Source organism: Leucopleurus acutus (assembly GCF_964270905.1).
Source record: "Leucopleurus acutus genome assembly, chromosome: 17".
NCBI classification, from domain to species: Eukaryota; Metazoa; Chordata; class Mammalia; order Artiodactyla; family Delphinidae; genus Leucopleurus; species Leucopleurus acutus.
In genome coordinates, this window is record NC_139159.1 from 31,062,949 (window position 1) to 31,089,878 (window position 26,930).

General features: G+C 35.3%; 1 protein-coding gene across 1 annotated transcript in view; it reads right to left on the minus strand.

Annotated features, from left to right (window-relative positions):
- Positions 1-26,930, minus strand: part of MMP16 (matrix metallopeptidase 16) — a gene marked incomplete at both ends in the record, with an annotated part of 349,843 nt that overhangs the window by 41,113 nt on the left and 281,800 nt on the right. Inside the window, one exon of the mRNA XM_082858978.1 lies at positions 19,556-19,694. Coding sequence (XP_082715104.1) covers positions 19,556-19,694 — 139 coding nt within the window. The remainder of the gene's footprint in view (positions 1-19,555; positions 19,695-26,930) is intronic.

Consider the following 26,930-nt stretch of genomic DNA (forward strand, 5'->3'; position numbering starts at 1 on the left):
CTGCGCGTCCAGAGCCTGTGCTTCGCAATGGGGAGGCCACAACAGTGAGAGGCCTGCGTACCGCCAAAAGAAGAAAAGAAGGGCAACATCTCTACTCATGGAGATTAGATCACAGTGAATGGGTATGGGGAAAACTGACCTTAAATAAGAAAAAGAATGAAGATAATTTCAAAAAGAAAAGTGCTATAAAACAGAAAAAAAAACATTGATATAACAATGTAGTGGTGGATGGGGGGCTTCTTTGTATTGGAGATAGGAAAGATCCCTTTATTTGGGTGACAGATGAATTGTGACTCACATAATTCAAAAGAGCCAACCCATTAAGGATGGTTTGAGGGGGAGGAAATACCAAGAACAAATGTCCCAATGGGAAAAATCTTGTTAAATAGCTAGAACAAAACATTGTAGGAGTATATAGTGAGGATAGAGGTGAGGACCTCTATTTCCATGGCCTTGTCAAAATTTAAACTTTATTGTAAGTGAAATAGGAAGCCACTGAATAATTCAGTTTAAAGGTTTATTTATTTATTTATTTATTTACTTACTTATTTATAAGTAGTCTCGAATAAGATGGCAGCAATAGAGTTGGAAAGGAATCATGACATATTTTGGAGATGATATTTATAGGCATTGCCGATGGGTTGGCTGTGGGGAATGAGGAAAAGATTGTATCATGGAAAATCCTGAAGTTCTGACTTTTGTAAATGAGAGAATAATATCGTTACATAAATAGACAAAGATGACTGGGGTGGATATGCTGTTGGGGGTTCAATTCAAAAGTTTGAGAGGTCATTTAGATATCTAAATCAAGAAGTCAAATAGACAATTGGATGTGTGTTTGAAGATAATAGATTTTAAGTCACAAGCATAAATATGGCATTTACTAATTTATGATTTCATGAGATAATACAGGGAAATATATAGAGCATGAAGAGAAACCAGGACTGGGTTTCTAGAAACATGTGATCCCAAAAAAGATCACATAAGGGATGAGGGAAGAGTAGGCAAATAGGAAGGAGTTGGAAGAGACAAGGAAGGAAGACTAAAGTAAAAAAAACCCAAGAATCCAAAAAAGAGAGTGGTTGTAAATGGCTGTCTATAGTCCAAATATATCTTGAAAGCCAAAAATATATACAGTTACCTACAGGGATTTTCTACAAAATTGACCCACGTGCTCAAATTTGAACTCATTAAAAGACCTTTCTTCTTGTTTTTCCCTGTTTGGTATGCTAGTTACTCAGTGGCTCACATCTGAAACCTCCCTGTTCATAGTTTTTCATATCTATTGTATCATTACATTCAGCTGGTTTGATTTTGTAACTCTTCCTTGAACCTGCCCCCTGCAGATCATTCTTCTTGACCCAGGTTCTAGGTATGCTTTTCCATCATCCCTTTTAAAGTCAAGTGTCTTGTCCACAAGCTCTAAGGTAGGTCTCATTGTTCTCCATAGCCTCCCTATATATTACCACTCCAAACCTAGAACCAGTTAAAAGTCTGCAGAGTTATGGAGATATGGGTTAGGAAGATCAGAAGAGATGAGCAGAGCCATTCATGTCTCTTTCTTGTTAATATGATTCAGGGAATATTGAGAGACTTTTCCACCCAGCAGAGGCAACTGAATAGTCATTATGCATTAGGAGGCCTACGAAGCCATGATTCCCTAGGCAAGCATACATTATGAGGAAGAAGAAATCGAGTAATCAGAGAGGTAGATTGAAAGAGAAAAAATAATGGGGTAAATGCAAAGAACAAATAGAAGAGAAACAAGGAGGTCTATTAGAGAGATGGCATGTGTAGCCAGTTTCTGAGCTATGTGACTTCCTGTCACACCCACTCCTAAGCTCAATTAACCTGGTTGGGTTTATTTTTCTTTTTATTGAATGAGACTGTTCAATATAACTTTTTGACCATCCAAACATAACACAGATATTAGGTGTATAAGACCAAGTCCATTGGCCAAAGTCCTGGCTGTTAGCCACTGTATCATATGCCTTCCAGGCTTGTGACTTAAGAGCAACCCTTTTACTTTATAGCTTGTATTAGTCCAGAAGCCTCCTTCCTTGTTTCCCTGCCTCCAGTCTGCTTATCTTTTATCTATCTTCTATAAGGTCATTAAAGATATCTCCCTAGAATGTATGCCTGATTTTATCTCTTTTGTTCACATTTTAAAGTGGTTTCCCATTGCATTTGCAATAAAACTCAAACCCAACTATAAGTCATTTCAAGATTCTTCTTAATATGCATCTCTGATTACACATTACATTACATTCTGCTTAGTTACCTTTCTGGAAAACTGGTATGGCTCTTTCAAGACTTAGCTTGACATCATGTCTTTGGAAAGCAGTTCCTAGCTGAGCAAAGTGGGCCTCTTAGTTTGCCAGAGTGCTCAGTCTTCACTTTTATCATTTTACTTTGTACTCTGCACTTTAATGAATCACAAGCCCGCCACCCATTATAGACTGTGTACAACTTGAGAACAAACATATCCGATTCCATTTTTCTGTAGCACCTTGTATATAATGCCTGGAAAGTAACAGGTGCTTTATAAATGGTTAGTGATTCAAAGAACCATGTTTAATATTACACAAATAATTGAATACAAAATCCAAAACTTTCACACAAAGGGACAATAAAGATTACATAAACAACATCATGGACTTCAGTCTTGTGTCTTGCTGATAGAAGGAAAATTAATTTTATAACTATCAGCAAGTCTAAGAAAATTTAAAAGCATGACCCAGTACTGTGTGATTATATTTAATTGTATGTTGGGAAATATTATCATAAAAATATACACCTCTCCTGAGCCATTGTTTAATCTGAATACTTTATAAAGAAAAAAACTACACCCAAAAGGCCCAGGTCACTTCCTTGCCAGAGTTAGTGTGATGGAAAATCCACAGAGCTGTTTTCCAGCTTGCTCTATATTTTAGTCATATCTCTGTGGCATTTAAAATGGAAAACCTTACAACAATAGAAGAAAGAGAAAGAAAGTCCTGTTCTGTTAGCCTGTACCTCAGTGACTTATTACATCCATTCCTTTCATCTCAGCTTTAATTACGAAACAGTATATAGTTTCAATGCCTCCCATGCTGGCTACGTAAGAGTAAAACTTTTACCAGCTCAACTCAGTTGGTTGTCTTTTCTTTCAAGCAGAAGCACTCTAGTATGCTTTAGAGCACTTCCATTCACAGTTCCTAAACTCAGTCCTTTCCATGAAAATTTCTTCACACTCTTTCTAGGCCTTCTAGTGATGTTGCTAGGCTCAAGGTTGCTAGGTCCTGGTACATACAACATGAGAAAATATTCACAGAAACACAGTTTTTTATGTGTGTCTCAGGAGAGGACAATGTGTGAAGAAAGACAAAGACTTACAGTTCTTCCAGAAAAGCCTTGTTATTATATAAAAGTATTATTCTGAGGAGAGGGAATTGTAATGTGTTTTGGAAATACTCCCCAATACTGTTGGTCAAAAGTTTTCCATCAATAAAAGAGAAACTATTTGCCCTTCACTTTTAGTGATCAAGGCCTTTGTCTTAAAAGGTCTCAATTAGCTTTAATTTTTTTTTCTTTTAGGAACAAACACTAGGGGATTTTTAAAATGTATTCATTTCTCTTTAAAACAAAAAACAAAAAAGAAAACTCATCAGTAAACATTTGCTGTAAGGTTGCATGATGAGATTCCAGCAGTTACATACAAAACAATTTAAAATGAACAACATCTTGCCTGCTGAGTATTTGTGGCATTAGAATTCAAGAAAATAATGCAACAATGATTGTGAGCCATACAGTTAATTCTCCAAGTGCTTATTAAGGAAATACAATTATACAATTCCTTTTGTATCTTGATGAGGTAAGATTTTCACATGACAAAATTGAAGTGACTTTGTTCCTATTTTTTAGATTTTCAGTAAATATGTAAGATTCATATTCAACTATTTTTTTTTTTAATAGAAGTGGATTTTTAAACTACCTTACCATCAGACGGTCTGGTTCTCTAGGAAAATATTGCCTCTTTGGCAGAAAGAAGGCATTTACTGGATTTCATATGAGGTTGATTTCTGGAATAAGTGGAAAAAACTGGTCCTTACTGACTTTGTACTTGGCAGAATGCAGAGAAAAATATCAACAAGTCTGAGTTAAAGACAGAGAAGCTTTATAAATAAAACAAATAACCTCAATGAATGTTTGGGGTTTGAAGGGACTTTATAGATCATCTATTCCAATAATTTTTCAATGAGATTCACCAAGCAATGCATCCAACCAGACAGCCAGACAGCCAGACAGCCAGCCAGACAGCTAGCCATCCAATGTATACTTGTTAAGAGCCTATTATAGCCAGACACTGAACTAGGAGCTGTAGATACAACAATGAAGGAAACACACTAGGGTCTTGCTTTTGTGGAGCTGAGAGACCAGCACAAGAAAGAGACACTAAGCAAACAATACCAAAAGGAATTTTTAAATTACGTGCTTACTCCTACAAGGAAAAGTATAGTGTCTAATTACTTTTAAGAATTTTTATCAAGAGGACAGTGCCTACTCTGGAGGCTGAGACTATTACTTATTCTCATAACACCCTTGAACTGAGCCACTGTTACTGAGAGGAGTGCACTGTATTGTTCACATGTACTGGATCAGAAAAAACGTTGAGAATTCAGCCTAGCCTAACACATTTATTTTACAAGTCAAAAAAGTTATGTGCTTGAAATCACACAACCAATTGCTAATAGATTTGTACTACAGTCCAGGTCTCTTAATTCAGTGCTTAACTTAATTCCAAATTGACTTTCAAAACAGAACATGTATACACTCTGTCTGGCTCTCAGAATTGCTGATAGTTTCCTGCTTCCTTTCCCCTTTATCAACTTTATCAATTCCACATTTATTTTTGGAAGTGTTTACTAATTAATCCACTGTATTATGCTCATGCCTTGCTCATTGTATCCCCATGAATTAGATACATTTTTTAAATTACCAAGTTTTTAAAACAATCAACTGTATTTCTGTCTCCTCAGAGTCTACAAAACTCTACTTATACATTTATATTTTGTATCTTCTATTACAACAGTGGTCAGTAAACTAGGGCCACCAGCTGCTGCCGGTTTTTGTAAATAAAATTTTATCTGAACACAGACACACCAATTCATTCACATATTGTTTAATCTGCTTTCATCATGTAACAACAGCATTTAGTAATTATGATAGAGACCTTATGGTCCGCAAAGTCAAAAGTATTTACTATGCGACCTTTTACATAAAAAATTAGAACATAATTTCACATTGGCTGTCTTTTCTTCATATAAAATGAGCCTGTACGTGGATTATCCACTAAATTTTAGTGTTCTTTGAGAACACTATAAATTTTTTAAAAATTATCATAAATAATATATTCTTTATTAGTCTCTGTCATTTAGTGGAACATTCAACAGCTTTGAAATCAGAACTAGGGGATGAATGCTCTACCAATTATTAGCTGTGAGATATTGGGCAAGTCACTAAATCTGAGGCTTCCTTTCCTAATTTGTACATAAAATACTAACACCTCTCATAAAAAGTTCTGGAAATAATGATAGATCAAATGTATAATATACCCAAACTGTATTTGGCTCATAGTACCCAATAAATGGTACTTCTTATATAACACAATATTCGGCTGAACAAATTTGCCTTCTACCTACACAAATAAATAATGTCAATAATCAATGATTAAGGACACTGATGTCAATGCCCATTATTTGGATTACCTTTTTTTTTCATTCTTCTTTATTATTTTTTTTCAATATTTTTTAAATTAAAAAATAATTTTAACATCTTTACTGGAGTATAATTGCTTTACATTGTTGTGTTAGTTTCTGCTATATAACAAAGTGAATCAGCTATATGTATACTTATATCCCCATATGCTTTCCCCCTATCGTCTCTCTCCCACCCTCCCAATCCCACCCCTCTAGGTGGTCACAAAGCACCGAGCTGATCACTCTGCACTATGGGACTGCTTCCCAGTAGCTATCTATTTTACATTTGGTAGTGTATATGTGTCAATGCCACTCTCTCACTTCGTCCCAGGTTACCCTTCGCCCTCCCTGTGTCCTTAAGACCATTCTCTACATCTGTGTCTTTATTCCTGTCCCCTAGGTTCTTCTGAACCATTGTTTTTTATTAGATTCCATATATATGTGTTAGCATATGGTATTTGTTTTTCTCTTTCTGACATACTTCACTCTGTAGGACAGTCTCTAGGTCCATCCATCTTACTATAAATAACTCAATTTCATTTCTTTTTGTGGCTAAGTAATATTCCGTTGTATATATGTGCCACATCTTCTTTATCCATTCATATCTTAATGAATACTTAGGTTGCTTCCATGTCCTGGCTATTGCAAATAGAGCTGCAATGAACATTGTGGTACCTGACTCTTTTTGAATTATGGTTTTCTCAGGGTATATGCCCAGTAGTGGGATTGCTGGGTCATATGGTAGTTCTATTTTTAGTTTATTAAGGAACTTCCATACTGTTCTCCATAGTGGCTGTATCAATTTACATTCCCACCAACAGTGTAGGAGGGTTCCCTTTTCTCCACACCCTCTCCAGCATTTATTGGTTGTAGATTTTTTTATGATGTCATTCTGACTTGTGTGAGGTGATACCACATTGTAGTGTTGATTTGCATTTCTCTAATGATTATGATTAGTGATGTTGAGCATCTTTTCATGTGCCTCTTGACCATCTCTATATCTTCTTTGGAGAAATGTCTATTTTGGTCTTCTGCCCATTTTTGGATTGGGTTGTTTGTGTTTTTGATATTGAGCTACATGTGCTGCTTGTATATTTTGGAGAGCAATCTTTGTCAGTTGCTTCATTCGCAAATATTTTCTCCCATTCTGAGGATTGTCTTTTTCATCTTGGTTATGGTTTCCTTTACTGTGCAAAAGCTTTTAAGTTTCATTAGGTCCCATTTGTTTATTTTTGTTTTGATTTCCATTTCCCTAGGAGGTGGGTCAAAAAGGATCTTGCTGTGATTTATGTCATAGAGTGTTCTGCCTTTGTTTCCCTCTAAGAGTTTTACAGAGTCTGGCCTTACATTTATGTCTTTAATCCATTTCGAGTTTATTTTTGTGTATGGTGTTAGGGAGTGTTCTAATTTCATTCTTTTACATATAGCTGTACAGTTTTCCCAGCACCACTTATAGAAGAGGCTGTCTTTTCTCCATTGTATATTCTTGCCCCCTTTATCAAAGATAAGGTGATCATATGTGCATGGGTTTATTTCTGGGCTTTCTATCCTGTTCTATTGACCTATGTTTCTGTTTTTGTGCCAGTACCATATTGTCTTGATTACTGTAAATTTGTAGTAGAGTCTGAAGTCAGGGAGCCTGATTCCTCCAGCTCTGTTTTTTTTTTTTTTTTTTTTTTTTCCTCAAGATTGCTGTGGCTCTTCGGGGTCTTTTGTGTTTCCATACAAATTGTGAAGTTTTTTGTTCTAGTTCTGTGAAAAATGTCATTGGTAGTTTGATATGGATTGCATTGAACCTGTAGATTGCTTTGGGTAGTATAGTCATTTTCTCAATATTGATTCTTCCAATCCAAGAACATAGTATATTTCTCCAACTGTTTGTATCATCTTTAATTTCTTTCATCAGTGTCTTATAGTTTTCTGCATACAAGTCTTCTGTCTCCTTAAGTAGGTTTATTCCTAGGTTTTTTGTTGCAATGGTAAATGGGAGTGTTTCCTTAAAGGCCATATATGACAAACCCACAGCCAACATCGTTGTCAATGGTGAAAAACTTAAAACATTTCCACTAAGATCAGGAACAAGACAAGGTTGCCCACTCTCATTAGTATTATTCAACATAGCTTTGGAAGTTTTATCCACAGCAATCAAATCAGAGAAGAAAAAGAGATAAAAGGAATCCAAATTGGAAAAGAAGTAAAACTGTCACTGTTTGCAGATGACATAATACCATACATAGAGAATCCTAAAGATACTACCAGGAAACTACTAGAGCTAATCAATGAATTTTGTAAAGCAGCAGGATACAAAATTAAAGAACAGAAATCTCCTGCATTCCTATACACTAATGATGAAATATCTGAAAGAGAAATTATGGATTACCTTTTAATTTCTATATTGTTTATAGGTAGGTTACTCAAGAAATTTGAATACATACCCAATTTTGGAGGTCATGCCACTTTTCGTTACTAGCATTTATTATCAAGTAAGCAGAGAATTTATCCAGAGAAGTATTTGAATACTTATCCAAATGTGGCAGACACTGAGGTGAGTGGCTTAGATCTCCCCTGAATAAAGAACTGGCCATTCAGCTGAATGCCTTTGGATCTGATAGTTAGGCCAAGCAGTCAGCTGAGTGCCTTTTGTTGGTCCATGCTCTGTTTGGGCAGCTTCCAGGCAGCTTCCAGCTTCCTGACTGAGCACAGCAGGTACTAGATTCTGACTATTTCTGCCCTACCTGGGACTTCTCTAGTGGGCAATCTTTGCCCTGGAGTTTCTTGTTGGGTTTGCCAAGACACTGTGCCAGTCCTGCTTCCTCCCTCTTCATCTTTCACAGGTTTACTTCCCTCCCTGTAACTTTATCATAGTGTTTGCTTTCCAGGGAACTCAAACTCAAACACAAGAAATAAAAGTATGTGGCAAAAGTTTTTGAAAATGAGGAACATTTCGACACAGAAGCACTATTGATGAAAAAATATTGCAGTTTGAAGTATAAATAAAAACTGCCATAAGAAAATCATACAATAGATTTTCTAAATAATTATAAATACATAGAGGTAAAATACCAAGGGAGATTTTCAAATATTAAATGTTTGGCCCCTTGGTTTAGATGGTCACTTCATGTCAATATAAAATATTAATATTAAAATTTTCTGAATATTTTTAATTCAAAAAAATAGCACAGTTTACATGTTATAAATCTATTACTGTGTATACCAAGGCCACTGAATGTAAATTTCTTAATTTAATGTAACTTTTTAGGCATCAATTTTCCATTATTTCCTATACAGAAATAAGTAATCCTATATTCATCTATTTATATTTATATTAAAAGATCTTTTAGATTATCCATTTTACTATGTAAGAAGCAATGTATTTCTACCTCAAATGAACTTCATTAGCATTACCTAAGTCTTTCAAATGTGATAATTTGTAAGCAGCATAAATAAATTGCAGTTTATGAGCATTTGAAATAAAGTAGTAATGCAAGTCACATAAACCATTTCTTAAGCAAAAGTTTTCTTTTTTTGTCATCTTGTGGTACCACAGATTTTAGACAACTCTTCTCTTTTGATATGCATCTTTTGTATTCCTTTCTTATTCCCAAATTTTATTACCCTCCTCTTTTCTGCCTCAGATATTTTGGTTCCTTTTCTATAAGAGATTTTTGCCTCTTGAAACGAAAATGTCAAATAGGTTAAGTCCTGCTTAAAAGTTATTGAGTGATAGCAACAATACGAGACAACTTTTGAGACAATTTTTCAACTACTTAATTTTGACTACTACTGATTTGGACAACACTGAAGGTGTTTTTTAAATTTACGTCCAACTCTTGAAGGACTTTACACCAGCTCAATTTCTAACATAGATTTTTGATATTATTAACTCATAACCATTCAGCCTGAACATGACTAGTAATCGAGAATATAAACACCTGGCTTGATTGTGCTTATAAAATATGACTCTATTACACAGGATTTACCTGAGTGATATTCAGACAGCTGACTAGCACAAAGTGTGTAGTACAGTAAGTTGCTGGAGAAAAGCATATTACTTCCCTGAAGGGCAATACATTTTCTATTTCTGGGGCTTTCTCACTAAATAAAACAACTTTTGAACATAAATAGAAGAGACTGACTCAGTTCACTGATAAATATCAAGTAGAGGAATGAGGGGGTCTGTTTAGACATCATTATTCTAAACAACGACAGGTATACCATGTGTCACGTATACCAAACCATGAGACTGGCTAGCATGGAGTGGAAAGGCTCGCAGTTTATACAACCAGCCTTACACTCAAATATACACAGCTATACTGAGTAGCATCTTGACCAGTGAAGGGAGATATTAAGAACTGGCTTCTTAAGGAAAAACAAAAGCAATAACTATAGATGTGAGGTTGAAAAGAAAATTCCTTAAGATATTTAACTACTTACTTATACCTTGTTTCATTATGCAAAAATGTGATAAAATAGTAAAATATAAACAAAAATAAGACTAGGGAAAATAGAATAGAGAGCAAGAAATAGAACATAGATAAGTAATATAAAATAAAAAATATGGAATTATTCAAAATGTGGACATCAAAATATGTTATATAGTCATTTCCAATACGAACACTTATTTGAAAATATAATCATTGTAAGTTGTAACATCTAAATTAAATTGAGATTATATAATTTTAAATATGATATCTGCAGTAAATGGATTAATTCTATATTAATATTTAGTTAATTTCTCATGTTACTGTTCTCAATAGCACAAGAACTTTAACCAAGAAGAGAGGTTGCTGGGGAATGAGGCATCTCTGCTATCTGGGGACACCCTGCTTGATTATCACTGGGCTTAAGTAAGTGACTGAACCAGAACAGTATTAATTTGGATGCTCATAATTAATATGATGTGGAACAATGAAGGAATAAAATTTTACTACCCATGGTCACCAATATATTTAAATTTATGAAATACTTAAACTATTCCAACATAAACTGATGTGACAAGCAATAAATAGCACATGTTTAAAATATGTAATTTGTTTCAACATATGTATATATCTGTCAGCATATCCAGCAGATCTATATAATCAAGATAATGAACATGTTCATCATCCTGAAATGTTTTCTTATGCCTCTCTGTATTCCATACTGCCCAATCTATCTCACTTGTCCTTAGGCAACCACTGAGGTACTTCGTATCACTATAGATTAGTTTGCACTTTCTAGAATTTTATATTAATATAACAGTACAGCATGTACTCCTTTTTTGTCTGAAGTTTTTAACTAAGCATAATTATTTGAGCTTCATTCATTTATAGTACAAATCAGTAGTTCATCCTTTTTTATTGTTGAGTAGTATTCCATTATATGAATATTCCATAGTTTGTTTATCTATTCACCTATTGAGGATATATGAATAGTTTTCAGTTTTTGTTTAACAAAAATATGTCTGCTTTGAATATTTGTGTAGATGTCTTTGCACAAATGTTTTCATTTATCTTGGGAAAATGTCTGAGTGCAATGGTGTCTGTATGTTTAACTTTTAAAGAAATTGTCAGCTTGGCATGGTTGCTTTGGCATGGTCTGTCTTTTTAAATTTAGCCACTCTAACAAATATGCATCTTATAGTGGTTTTAATTTACATTTCCCTAATAACTAATATTGCTTAGTATCTTTTCATGTGCTTACATGGCATCTGTACATTATCCTTGTTAAAGTTTCTGTTCAAACCCTTTGCTTATTTTTGAGCTGTTTGCTTTCTTTTTATTGAGTTTTGAGAATTCTTTACATATTCTGGATACAAATCCTTTTTCATATATGTGTTTGCAAATATTTTCTCTTAGTTAATGGAATGTCTTTTTATTCTCTTAGTGTCTTTGAAGAGTAAATTTAAAAAATTTTGATGTCCAACTTACCATTTTCTTTTATGAATTGTGATTTTGGCATTAAATATAAGAAATTTTGGTTTAAGCCATAGTCACATATACTTTTATCCTAATTTTTTCTAGTTGTTTTACAGTTATATGTCTTACATTTAGCTTTGGACCACTTAGAATTCATTTTTATATATGGTACAAGGTGTGGATTAGAATTTATTTTTTTGCATATGAACATCCTATGTTCTCAGTACCATTTGTTGAAAAATTATCTTTTCTCCACTAAATTTTCTCTGTATTATTGTCAGAAATTACTTGTTCATATATATTTTTAGTCTATTTCTGGACTCTCTATTTTGTTTCACTGATCTAGTTTTTCTATCTTTACACCAATGACACACTGTCTTGATTAATGTAGCTTTAAAATAAGAACTGAGGTAATTCCCTGGTGGTCCAGTGGTTAGGAATCCAAGCTCCCACTGCAGGGGGTCCAGGTTTGATCCCTGGTGGGGGAACTAAGATCCCACAAGCTGCATGGCAAGGCCAAAAAAAATAAATAAATAAGACTTGAAATCAAGTAGTGTTTTCAAACAGGTTTTGTCTATACTAGGTCTTTTGAATTTGCATATGAATTTTAGAATCAGCTTAACAGTAACTACCAAAAAGCCTGCTGAGATTTTTATTGGGATTGTACTGAATCTATAGATAAATTTGGCAGGAATTGACGTTGTAATAATATCAAGTTCTTGAAGCCATGAATAAGGCATATTTGTCCCTTTGTCTTCTTCACTTTCATTTAGCAAATTTTTGTAGTTTTCAGTGTCTAGGTCATACACATTTTATTTGGATTGATCCCTAAATATTTGATATTTTTGATGTCATTTTTTTTTTAAATTTCAATTATTGATTATTCTTTGCTAGTATGTGACGGGAGAAAATTATCCCTACGTCACTTGCTTCTCAGCATGTCTCATGAGCAGAGGCACTGATAATGTCTTTCTTTTGGACTTTATTTCCAAAGATGTTTGTATATCAACAATCTTGGGTTATAGAGAAAGCATCTCCCTCCACAATAAAGGGAGGGTTTGTTTACTCCTCAATTAAATAAATAAAAGGCCTCCTCTGGGGAAAGGTTAAGCAGCTTACTGCTTATTGAGGAAGTGAGAGAGTGACATTGACATATATACTCTACCAAATGTAAAATAGATAGCTAGTGGGAAGCAGCCACATAGCACAGGGAGATCAGCTCAGTACTTTGTGACTACCTAGAGGGGTGGGATAGGGAGGGTGGGAGGGAGACACAAGAGGGAGGGGATATGGAGATATATGTATACATATAGCTGATTCACTTTGTTATTCATCAGAAACTAACACAACATTGTAAAGCAATTATACTCCAATAAAGATGTTAAAAAAAATTTAGTTTCTCTAAGCTTGTGGCTCCTCTCCTGCACGTAACTGATTACAAGTATAGGCGTTAACAGGCCCAGTTCATGTCACCCTTTGAGAACTGGGGCTCAGGGAACTCATACAAATGGCTACTGCTTTTGAGTCTTTCTTTTTCTCTGAGTCAGGAATCTCATGTCTTCTGCCAACATTCATGAAAGTGTGGCAGGCTAACTTGCTAGCTTACAAATAGGGTAAAGTCTTAGACCCTTCACAGTCTTGAAAACATATAGAAATACAATTAATTTTTTGTATTATGGTCTTATATCTTGAAATTTTGCTAAACTCACTGATCAATTATAGATAATTGGTTGATGGCATCCAATTTTCTACATAGACAGTCATGTTGTCTGTGAACATTTTGACAGTTTTACTTTGTTTATTACACTAGGTAAAACCTCCAGTAAAATGTTGAATTGAATTGATAAGCATGAACACCCCTGTCTTGTTCCTGATCTTATGGGGAAAGTCAGACATTGTGAATTTTGCCTGGTTGGGTGAATATTTTTATATCCCTATAATTATTCTTGAGCTTTGTTCTAGGACTGTTACTTAGAAACAATTTGATTACTTCAGGTGTTTTAAGATTTGTTAGGTAGGACTGAAATAGTGCTCCTGGGATAATTATTCCCCACTACTGAGGCAAGACTCTTCTCAGTATTCTATCCAGTGCCCATGGACAACACGTGACTGGTAGGAACAAATACTGTTAGCCCTATGTGAGGGTCAGGCATTGCTTCTTTTATATCTATCACAAGATTCTTTCTCCAGACTTCAGTTGCATCCTTACACACATATGCTGACCAATTCTCTCTCCCATCCCTTAGGAGTTTTCTTTGATAATCTCTAGGTCTTCACTCTGTGCAGCTCTTTCCTCTGCATTACTTTGTCTTGTGAACTATAGCCACCTTATTCTCACTTGACTCTCAGCTCTATCTCCTCAACTGAGAGAATCTTCTGAGCTTTGCTTGGATTTCTGTATGTTGGGCCACAGCCTGGAAATTCTTTCAAGACAGGAAACTGGGGCGGTTTCTGGGCTTATTTCTCTTTGTTTTTAACTCTCAAGATTCACTGCCTTTATTTCTTGATGTTCAATGTCGTGAAAATCATCACTTTATATACTTTGTCCAATTTTTGGTGGTTTCAGGTGGAAGGATAAATCTGATCCCTATTATTACATCTTGGCTGGAAGCAGAGCCCACCTTTATACTATACTTTTACATAACAAAACTCAATAAAATTCTATTAAGAATATAAAACTGATCACATCTATAGAAGGCAAGCAATATATGTTTTTATAATTGTGTACTGGCAACTCCCACTGCATATGACATACAAACACATACAATTTTGCCCAAAGTTCAAAAATTATACACATTATACCAAAATATGAAGTTTTAATTGTATCTAGCAGCTTCCTATTCTTAAGATATTTATTAAAGTTCACTTGAATATAACATATGCTTTATTTATATTACTAAGACAGTATTTATATTTTATAACTAAAATTATAATATTAGTTTATGGTTATATTCAAATCCACACCTTCAAATTCTTATGTAAGATGAAAGCAAGGCTAATACTAAGTACATTTAGGAAATATATGATTAAATAACTTTGTGTACCAACATGGGCATCAGGTAAACAGAAGGAATAAAAGGCTAAACTAGTTAAGTACAAGTACTGCTGTATAGTACAGACTAGAAGACAAAAACATAAAGTAGAAAGAAAAAAAGGGAAAGAGGGCCAAAGAAAAGAACAACTTGGAGAAGAATAATGCTTAAACACATTAGTAACAGTTATCCAGGATGGCTGGTATAGGCTGAGACCAATGTGTATAGAGCTGTGAATACAAACACAGATTGGGACTTGAATTTTATTCTTCATTCATTCAATAATTATTTGTTTAGTGTTTACTACATTCCAGTTATTGCTTAAAACAGAGTTCAGCAAACTAGGACAAACGACCTGTTTTTATACAGCCCATGATCTAAGAAGAGTTTTTACATTTTTGAAGGTTAAAAAAAAAAAGATATGTAATAGAGATGGTATGGGCTTCAAAGGCTAAAATATTTCCTATCTGGTCATTACAGAAAAAGTTTGTCAACTCCTGGTTTAAGATCTTGGGGATACAACAGTATTTATTTATTTATTTATTTATTTATTTATTTATTTATTGCTTAGAAAATGTTTATTTTGTAGTTTAAGAGGCTTGTTTTCCCTGCCCGTCAGTTGACAGATGTTTAGTGACACTTAATATGTACTCAGAATAAGGTTTATTCTAAAGCTCTCTATATGCTATAATTGTATACCTCCTTTGCTCGTTATTTATTTATTTGTTTGCTTGTTTGTTTATTTTTTAACATCTTTATTGTAGTAAAATTGCTTTACAATGGTGTGTTAATTTCTACTGTATAACAAAGTGAATCAGCTATGCATATATCCCCATATCTTCTCCCTCTTGTGCCTCCCTCCCACCCTCCCTATCCTACCCCTCTAGTTGGACACAAAGCACTGAGCTGATCTCCCTGTGCTATGTGGCTGCTTCCCACTAGCTATCTATTTTACATTTGGTAGTGTATATATATCCATGCCATTCTCTAACTTCGTCCCAGCTTACCCTTCCCCCTCCCCGTGTCCTCAAGTCCATTCTCTATGTCTGTACTTTATTCCTGTCCTACCCCTAGGTTCTTCTGGACCATTTTCTTTTTTTTAGAATCCATATATATGTGTTAGCCTATGGTATTTGTTTTTCTCTTTCTGACTTACCTCACTCTGTATGACAGTCTCTAAGTCCATCCACCTCACTACAAATAACTCAATTTCATTTTTTTAATGGCTGACTAATATTCCATTGTATATATGTGCCACATCTTCTTTATCCATTCATCTCTTGATGGATACTTAGGTTGCTTCCATGTCCTGGCTACTGTAAATAGTGCTACTTTGAATATTATGGTACATTACTCTTTATGAATTATGGTTTTCTCAGGGTATACGCCCAGTAGCGGCATTGCTGGGTCATATGGTAGTTCTATTTTTAGTTTTTTAAGGAACCTCCACACTGTTCTCCATAGTGGCTGTATCAATTTACATTCCCACCAACAGGGCAAGAGGGTTCCCTTTACTCCACACCCTCTCCAACATTTATTTTTTGTAGGTTTTCTGATGATGGCCATTCTGACCGGTGTGAGGTGATACCTCATTGTAGTTTTGATTTGCATTTCTCTAATGATTAATGATGTTGAGTATCCTTTCATGTGTTCATTGGCAATCTGTATATCTTCTTTGGAGAAATGTCTATTTAGGTCTTCTGCCCATTTTTGGATTGGGTTGTTTGTTTTTTTGATATTGAGCTGCATGAACTGCTTGTATATTTTGGAGATTACTCCTTTGTCAGTACAACAGTATTTAAAAGAAAAAAAAAACTAGAAAAAACCTTGACCTTATGAACTGATATTCTATTGAGAGGGATACAGATGAGCAATAAATAAGTGAAACATAGTTTGCTGGATGATATGTAGAAAATTAAACAGGGAGGGAAATTGGACTGCTAGAGATGAGGTGGTCTCAAGGTCCATAGAGCAAGATGGGGATGATGGTCTTGGTGTGAGAGTTAATCTGATTATCTAGACTTTAAGGTGATAAAGGCCATAAAGAGATGGTGGCAAGCTGAGACACTCATTTTGATTGTGACTATTGTGAGAAGGGTAGGAAAGGGAGTGGTTTGTCACCCAAATCTCAGGGTTCTAGGACTCTTAACTCTCCTGTCAATAATGAGATAGATGCCAGGGAAGGGAGTGGTCTTATTGGAAACAACCAGAGCTTATGGCTCCCTCTGCATAATCAATGATGTTTGGAATAAGGGAGCTGATGTTCATAGCTGGGTTTTGAGAAGGTTTATTTGAAGGTAATGTGGAGAGTAAACTGAAGGAAGGAAACATCACAGCAGGGTCCTTGGAGTGACAAAGTTCTAAGATTAGACATTTCCTGATACAGACAATATATCAAGAAGACACCACTGGGCTTCCCTGGTGGCTCAGTGGTTGAGAGTCCACCTGCTGATGCAGGGGACACAGTTTCGTTCCCCAGTTGGGGAAGATCCCACATGCTGCGGAGCGGTTGGGCCCATGAGCCATGGCTGCTGAGCCTGCGCGTCCAGAGCCTGTGCTCCGCAATGGGAGAGGCCACAACAGTAAGAGGTCCACGTACAGCAAAAAAAAAAAAGAAAGAATGAAAAAAAAAATGATGACACCACTAACAAGCTAAACTTTCTTAAAGTTTAATATATATGTGACAAGAGACAGAGTTGTTCCTGTTGTTAGCATGATGACATAAGAAATACCTTATTGAGTCAAATTAATATTTAACCATATTGTTTTCATTAAAATGTTTGTTAAGCACCTACTATGTACCCAACACTGTTCTGGGAACTGAAAATACAGTGGTGTACAAGAAAATATAAACAAGCTCCATCTCTCATGAAATTTACATTTGAATGCTGTAGATAATTTCAGTTTTTTACAAGAGCTGTGCAAGTTGGAAGATACTGCTTTAAATGGAGTGGGCAGGGAGGGCACTCTGTGGAGGTCCCTTTTATGCCAGCTGTTTAAAGATGAAACGGAGCTAGCCATTCCAGAGCGAGTGAGTGAGGAGAGACAACATGAAAAAAGTGAGAAGGCCCTCAGGCAATAAAGAACTGTAGGAACACTGATTTATGACTGTGGCAGTTTCTCCTCAGGCAGTTTTGTCAGAGTGCACTATTCATCCTGTGATGAGACAGGACCCCATGGGACAGCCCTCAAGCCATAGGCTGCCTAGGGTTTATTCTTCACTTTTTTCTGCTGCTACCGAGCACAGGACCAAAGAAGAGTGTATGGGAGGGTAATTTTTCTCCAAATATCATGCCCGTAAGATTCAGAACATTTCGATGTATCCTTTCTTTGTCCACAATGGTACAGTACATGTACATTTCCACAATGATACAGTACACGGATGGTTTGGGCTTCACTTAAATATCACGAGTCTCTCAAACCCTGTGTTTTCATTACTCTTCTCACTACTATGAATTCTTCTAGCTTGATCCTGAGAATAATTGCTTTTTTTTTTTGGTTACTTCCTTTATACACTTATTATAGATAGCAGGAGGGCAGGAATATTAATAGTAATCACACCAGCAGCAGTAATAGTTGGCATTTATTGAGAGCTCGCATGTACCAAGCACTTCACATGTAGTCATTAATTTAGTCTTTAATCCTAAAATGGCAAGCACTACTAATCCCATTTTCCAGGTGGAGAAACCGAGGCAAAGGGAACTGAGTAGCTGTTCAGTTCTTACAGCTAGCAAGTGCTCAAAATTGGCAGAATGAATGCAGGATCATCATGTTCTTATAATTAATGTACTATACCCCTCTTTCTCAAGTTATAATTTGTAAAGATAAATTCTGAGTATACACTTTTACTTTACATGTGTTGTTTGGACTTCACTTAAAATATCACAAGTGTCTCTCAAACCCTGTGTTTTCATTACTCTCATCACTGCTATGAATTCTTCTAGTTTGATCCTGAGAATAATTGCCTTTTTCTTTTTGGTTAAGATCCTTTTCTTTTCCCTCAATCTCAATCCTTATTTGAGCTTATTCTCAGACCTGTAGGCTCTTGGCCAATCCATTCAATCATATTCATTCTTCACTCTAGTTTTCCTCCGATCATGTTCTCTTCACAATTCTCTCAGTCCTACAACTCAGTCAGTCTGTGTTCCCTGTCCCCCCAATAGACTTAAGATTTATTGTTTTGAATATTAGTAAGTTTAGAAGATGGAGTACCAGTCACTTGACTTAAGTTCACTTTACCAGATAATTTCACTTTTGCATGTTAGACATTAGTATTTGTGCAATTGAATTTTGTCACTCAGATAAAGAACAAATAATAAATTTTATTGGGTAAAATGATTGGGTGAATTTTTTCTACTCATAAGTTTTCCTTGTCTTTATGAGCAATTTCTTAGTTTATTGAAAACTATTTAACATAAACTGACTAAATCAAGTAAAGTTTAAGAGATTATATATGAAAATAAAAAGTGAAATGGATTTCATTGCATAAAAACAGCAAGCAGCTCCAAATGCTCTTAAAAAAAGAAAACCCAAATCCCTTAGTTAATAGAAAAATGACTTTTAATTCATTCATTCATTCACTTATTTGTATATTTATTTTTCTGGTGCTTTTAAGTCAAATCTAAAAATTCTAAGTGATCACAATGCCTCCTAAGTTTGACTTACAAATGAGGATACCAAATGAGAAAATATAACTTAGAGAATTAAAAATTATCTTTGATTTTACTTCATTTATATTTGTAGCCACCATATGTGGTTCATTTTATAAAATGAATTAGCTACCTAACCTCACTCAACAGTCTTTACTTATTCATCTCTATATCTGCAGCAAGGCCCTGGGCAAAATGACCAAGATACAGCAGAGCAAGACATGGGAAACATTACTTACCTTTAAAGAAGACAAAATTCCCATCACTGTTTTCATAAACTGCATCGATACTAGGAGGCAAGCCCCGCCAGAAGTAAGTAATTTGCATGGGGTATCCATCCATCACCCTGTTGTTTCTTACTCGCCAAAACCACTGGTCCTACAAACCAAACACAAGCATCTTTCAACAAAGGTGAGACCTTGGGGAATTTCCCTGTGTGATGGTTTAATGCTTTCACAGCTAAGCTAGTGCTGTTATCACTGGCCTGTATCAAAACAGTCAAAGAAACAGCTACCTTGCCCAGAATGATCACAAACGTTCTGTAGTAAACTACCCAATGTCTAATCCATACATTGTGGTTAAAAAGATAATGTAAAAATACTTAATCTTGGCAGTTTACATTATCTCCAGGGCTTTCTAGATTGAAAAACAGAGGTAGCACAGACAAGTTCCTGCCAGATTTGTGGATTAAGTGAGCTTTCCAAAATATAAGAGCAGCATATGAACACATGCACCTCTGCATTTACAGACATGTGCAAGATCTCCACCTGAAGTGTTGGGATGAAATAGGGAGGCCATGCCTCCTGGTATGCCCATGTTACACCTACTTTCCCATGTAATTATAAGTAGAGTCCTCTTTCACCTTCAAATGTGTCCTGGTTTGGATGATAAATTATATTGTCACCTTAAATGAACAAAGTAAACTTGAAGGAAGATCAGCAGAGTGGATTCCAATCTGGGTCAATTGCCTCTCCTATTCGCTCTCATAATAACCTGTACTTCACTCAGTCATAGCACAGGCCGTTTTATATTAAATGTGTTTACTCTTATCTCTAGTGAATAATATATATGACTTGCTACATAGCAGGTATTTATAAATATTGTTGACTTAATAATTAGACTACATACAATAGTTTTCACCATAAATTCTCACTAAGGGCAAAAACCCTTTCCCCAAAATGTATATCTGATGACATTAAATTGTTTTCTATTGAAAATTTTGGAATAATTTAGAAACTATCCAAAGTGCTTTAATATTAGAAAAACTAGGTATATTTAAAAAAATTAGTTTCCAGTAAATTAAAATTTACTATTACATTTTATTTCAGTATTTACAAGCAGAGTTTTACTTGCAAGTTATATATTTGTACTATTTAGATAAGTGCATATCACAAAAATACTTCTATTTCAATTGTCCTCTGCTCTCTTCCCCCAGCTTAGGTATTAGCAAGTGATTTATTATAGAGCTTTCCCAAGCTTTTGGCTAAGAATAGTTTAGCCTGAGTAGATTTCCTAGAATTTGTCAGTTATTCATATATTCATTCATGCACACACACACAATCTACTAAGGATTCTTGGATTTCAGGTGATATGATAAAAAGGAGATTTCTTCCTATCTAAATGAATCCCAAATATTAAAATTGTCTTAATAATCTTTGAATAATTGCACTTTGCTCTAGTTATAATGGGCTGTCTTCTCTACTTATTTTGCTATTTATAGATAAAGGAGGAAGTAGGGGGCTTCCCTGGTGGCGCAGTGGTTGAGAATCTGCCTGCTAATTCAGGGGACACGAGTTCGAGCCCTGGTCTGGGAGGATCCCACATGCCGCGGAGCAACCAAGCCCGTGAGCCACAACTACTGAGCCTGCGCGTCTGGAGCCTGTGCTCTGCAACAAGAGAGGCCGCGATAGTGAGAGGCCTGCGCACTGCAATGAAGAGTGGCCCCCACTTGCCACAACTAGAGAAAGTCCTCGCACAGAAATGAAGACCCAACACAGCCCAAAATAAATAAGTAAATAAATTAATTTTTAAAAAATCAGAGAGAACATTTCCCGGCTGTGGTCAGAGGAAGTGCTGACTACTGAATAAAAAAAATAAAAAAAAAAAGGAAGAAGTAGCTTAATTAATGACTGAGCTCACATTCTATTCTTGTTCTGTTCCTTGATAACTGTGTCACCTTGGTTGAGGTGCTAGTTACTGAGTTATTACCAGTAACTGACTCATAGTATGATTACTATATTAAATGTAAAGGACTTTCTGAGGATCTGGCACATGGTAACATTAAAACTCTTGGTGGTTATTGTTAAAATTATATTGAAACTAGGTACCCTGGTTTTCCTGTTTATAGTTCTGTTTACAATTTTGTCTTGTTCCTTATTTCTTCTTCAAATTTTAATCATATTTTGGCTCTAGACATGCATCTCCTTCCCACAACATCTCCTTATGTTATTAACCTTATGTTGATAATTTCCACAGTACCAGGTATCCTGAATTAATAAATGTTTTGATCCACGTGCAGGAGATACATTAAGCTGATTTTAAATTACAAAGTTATTTCATGAAAAGATTGATCTAAGAAAATATGTATGGGCATTAAGATCCAAACTTTAATGTCAGCAGATGATATTCTGATAATTTAAAACAAAAACAGCATCTTGGTCTAGCTGCAACAGGGGTTTTTAACTGGGTGTTAAAGTCATTCCAATCTCCACATAAAAAATTTTTAAATTATTGTAATATATATCCTAAAATAAATAAAAATGGCTAAAAACCTACTGGATTCTGACAAAGAAATAAGTGACCATGATTATTTATGGAACAATTAAACAAAAAGCTCTTTAAGATGAAGAATAGGAAGAAATTGGATGAAAAAGCCTGGAAATATATTCCAATTTTTCTCAGAGAAACACTTCACATTGCTAGAATCTCCCCCATACTGAGACAGGGCCAGTGGCTCTTTGGGACAAATAGGCTGCAGTCAGAAGATAGAAGTACAATCCCAAAATGCCACTAATGATGTAAGAAATGAAATTACTCCCTCAAGATAAGCAGAGTTAATTTGCAAATCTTCTCAAGGTAATGCGGAAGCATAGATGAATTCATGATTATTTCTCATTGATAGTAGCCTTGGCAGAGAGTCATATAAATTGTAGTTGCTCTGGTTGTGATTCTATTCAATTTATTCAAAACTCCTCTGTTTAGCAGCATTCAATGGTACAAATAATTTAGTAAGTATTCTGTCACAGATGATGTAAACACATACCACAGTCACAATAGATGGCCACTTCAGAAAAAGTGCTTGTGACTAATTTGCAGAGAGAGGATATTTAAAATAATATTGAGGTCTCAGTGCAAATTATCCTTCCAAATTAAACTTTCTCTGACCACCTTATCTAAAATTGAAGCCCTTCACTCCACCCACCCATACTTGCTTTTACTCTCTCCCCTCTTCTGTTTTTTTCATTATTGATTACATTTACCATTGTTTTACACAATACATGTTTTACTTATTTTTTGTTCATTCTCTCTCCACTGGAACAGCAGCTCAATGATGGCAAATGGGTCTGTCTTTTGTTTTCTTATGGCTTCCTATTTCCAGGAAAATGCCTTGCACATAGTAGAAGCTCAGTAAGTATTTATTGAAAGAAAACAAAAGTTAGGGAGGAAAGGGCAAAGTTAAAGTAAGTGATTTTTTTTAGAAGCCAAAAGCTATATGGGAGTCACAAGAACACAAAAGTGCTATGAATAGAAAGATGATTAGTACATATTTCATTTTCTGCAAGGGTATGATATATAAAGGACTTTGAACCATGGGTGGATGAAAAAAAAAATGTTTTCACCTTTCCAAACAATGTGTGTTTTGTTTTGGCCTATGATGTAAAGGAAAGAATGAGGAATCACCTCTACAGCCCCCTAAAAATATTGTTTATATCTTGCCTCTGACCTCTTTTTGGCTACAGCTCTTATAGAAAGGGTGGGAAGGGATAGGATACACTAAAAATAATCACAGCTAGCACATTTGCAAAGTCAACTTGTGATAAAGCATCGTGCTTAAAAATTACCAAATAGGAATTCCTACTTAAACACCAATATTTCACTTCAGATATGAACACTTTGGAGCTTATACATAGATTTTTCTTTCCATGTAGTATGGGATCCAGACAGACCATTTTTTTCACAAAGATAACAAATCCATGGTATATATCACAAAAAGTAACATTCAAGAGAAATACAGTTTGCTTTTCTTCTGTTCCCTTTAAAATTCTGGTTTATAATCTAATCTGCACGTTGTTCACAGACAACTGTACAGAAAAGGTGTCCTCCTGCTGTCTGCATATGAAGATGATGATGTTACTGATGTACTTGCAGTAGAGGATGCTGTCTTCAGGCCTCTTTATAAAAAAACAATTAGTAGAAATGACTTACTTTTACTTCTCTTCTAAAATATAATATTTGTTTATTTAACCAACAACTTGTTGTAAATCTATGAATGTCTCACATGTCTCAATATGAACGTTTCCAGAAGGCATTCACTGTTCTCACAGCCCCCTCCTGCTGTGCCACCTCAGGCTTCCTCTAGTCCTTCCCACTTCTAAAATAGCATCTCAAATCTCTTGATTTTTCATCATCATCACTGTCACCATCCTACTCAGGCTGCCACTGCATTTCACTCAGATGACTGCAATGCCAACTGAAAGCCACTGGTTTGCCTCCTACTGCATCTGAAGCAGAATTCAAACTCAGCCCTGGCCCCAGCCCCTGTGCAGCCCCTTACGGGGTTCTTCTGTGTTCATGGTGTTCCAGTCACATGGGCTTCCTTCTGGTTTCTCAATAGAGTCAAGCTTTTTCCTTCCTCAAGACTTCTCCTATGCAGTTTGCTGCACTTTGAATGTTCTTTCCCTTCCTCATACTTTTCACTGATTGTGAATCATCTATTAGTTCTCAGCTAAAATATCCTTTCCACAAAAAGGCCTTAGCTGTTCCTTGATTGAAATTAGGTGACTCTACTATACTATTTCACAGTAGTCTGTAATTTTATAGTACTTACCCAGTCAGTTACTATATAATTATTTTTGTGTCTTGAAGTCTTCCCACTGTTCCACTGTGTTATGTGCCCCAGAACAGTGGGTTGGCAGGGATACTGAATTACCAGCTTTGAGCACTGTGTCTTGCAAAGTGTAGGTGCCCTAAACATATTTAATGGACATACCTCTTGATCTTTTTCTAATCAAACCACATGTGTTGAATAACAAATATACCCGATTGCTTAAATCAAGGTAACTGATTAATATGGGTGCCAAACTATTTATTAAAATGACATTCTAATCAAATCAAGGGAACTCACCAGTTATGAAAAAAATTAGAAAAATATTTATGACTATAATACAGATTTATTTATAAGCAATCATATATTTTCTTTTTTTTGAGGACTTAATATATGGCTTGGAGAGTGTCTGGGGAATCTGGTGTTCAAAATTAATCTGGTTCTTAAGAAAGCAAAATCAGACATGTAATAATAGTGGAAGAAAGCCCAAATCATGGCAGCTATATGCATAATAAGGGGGAAAGCAATCTGAATGAATGCTTAAAATTAGAGGAAGAAATGTTGGCCTTCTACTCTGTGGTAGGCCTGTATTTGTTTCTACTGCTTCTAAGGCAGAACGACACCTCTGAGACCCCCAGTTCCACCCTGGAACCACCCTTGGAAGCCAGAATCATCAAGTGATCTCACAGGTAACTGGAGTTAAGGAGCCAGCAGTGCATGGGTAGCTACATAAATCTGGGCAGGAAATGGAGCCAGCAAGGACTTCTAAGCCTAAGAGAAACATCCTTAGAGATGCCTCCTAAGAGAGCATCTGTCCCAGGCCACTGCTTTTTTGAAAGGTCAAGAGGAATAAAAGGGAAATTTGAAGACAAGATTACCGATGGCCATGTTTGCAGTTAAAAGAAAAAATATGCTTTGGTGCTAACACTTTCCCCATTTGGACTGACTCATTGTCTTACACATTCTTCAAATGCACAGAGTAAAAGCAAATGATCAGAATTTCTTATAAAATTTAGTGGTCAAACATTGTTTAATCATACCATATGCTAGATCCTATATCTCTCAATCATGTGCATAATTACTGAGCCTACTGGAATACAATTCATATTAATGAATAACAACTATTAGGCTAAATCTATTCATTTTTAGTAATATATATTACTAAATCCAACACATAAATTACCTACAAGTTTTAAAAAATCTTTTTATATTGAAGTAACTATAGAATCATTATAGTTTTAAGAAAAAACAGAGATTCCTTACACTGTCTCCCGTTTCCTCCAGTGATACCTCTTTCATAACAAAAATACAATATCAAGACTAGACACTTAAGATTGATACACTCCACTGACCTGCTCAAAATTTTACATGCACTTGAGTGTACATGTGTGTGTTTATGCTAATTTTAATATTGAAAGTAAACCTTTATGATGCAGAGATATGAATGTTGCCACCTTAACCAAGTGATCAAGCTTTGCATCAGTCATAGTAACTTGATATTATACACCACCTAACGTGATAAAACATAGAATACCTAGACATTTGAAGGCCACAGGATCATCTATGAAGTACAACCATGTAGAAGCCAAACATGTTTAAAGTAGAATTTCATTGAGCCTTTAGGCTTAACTTCTTCCAGTTTATAGGAAAAAGGAATAAGTTAAATGACACTTAAATAGTCAAACACATTTCAGAATGTGAGATGGTATATAAGAGAACTGGCCTAGTCTCAGCAAGAAAGAAGAAGAAAAAAAAAGGCAGGGAGAAAAAAAGCTGTAGAGAATAATCAGTTAAAAGATCTAAATAGACATAACAGCCATATGCAATGCATGGATAGTCACCGGATCCTCTATTTGGAAGTGAAGTTTCATAATATCCACAACTTTCTTTCAAATGTTTCACCAAACGCTTGGGCATGTGTTTTGCACATGCACACATACATATGTAAAGAAAATAGAGGCCAACACTAACCGTTCTTAAATCTATATATTAGATGTGCATATGCTCATTCTTCCAACTTTTCTGTAATTTTGAAGATCCCGCACGCGGCAATGAAGATCCCGCATGCTGCCAACAAAGACCCAGCGCAGTCAAATAAATAAATAAATAAATTGTGAATTGTGAAAGGTACTGGTATATTTAAAGAGAGAAAGACCATTTACATATAATTAGCTATATTTCTTTTTCAACATTGGAAAAGAAAAAGTAAAATTATAACTTAGAGAAGAAAAAAAAAACTATGAAAGGATGCTTAAAAGATGTATCTAGTAAAGGTAATACCATTCTGGGAAGCTTTCATTATTTTATCACAAGAGCTGACACAAACTGGCTTTAGATATATAAATCTTAGGAGAAAACCTGTTGAAAGTAACCATTAAAATATACTTTCTCATCAAGACAGTCATAAATGTCTGCAATGATTTTGCAGGCACAATTTTCAGGGCTCATCAATCAAAGATTAACCAAATGTCATTCCAGGAGAAATGATACAGCAGTACATCTCAACAGGTCAAATAGGTCTGGATATTGTCTGTAGTTTTTGAAAAATGCTTAAAACACAGACTCACTAT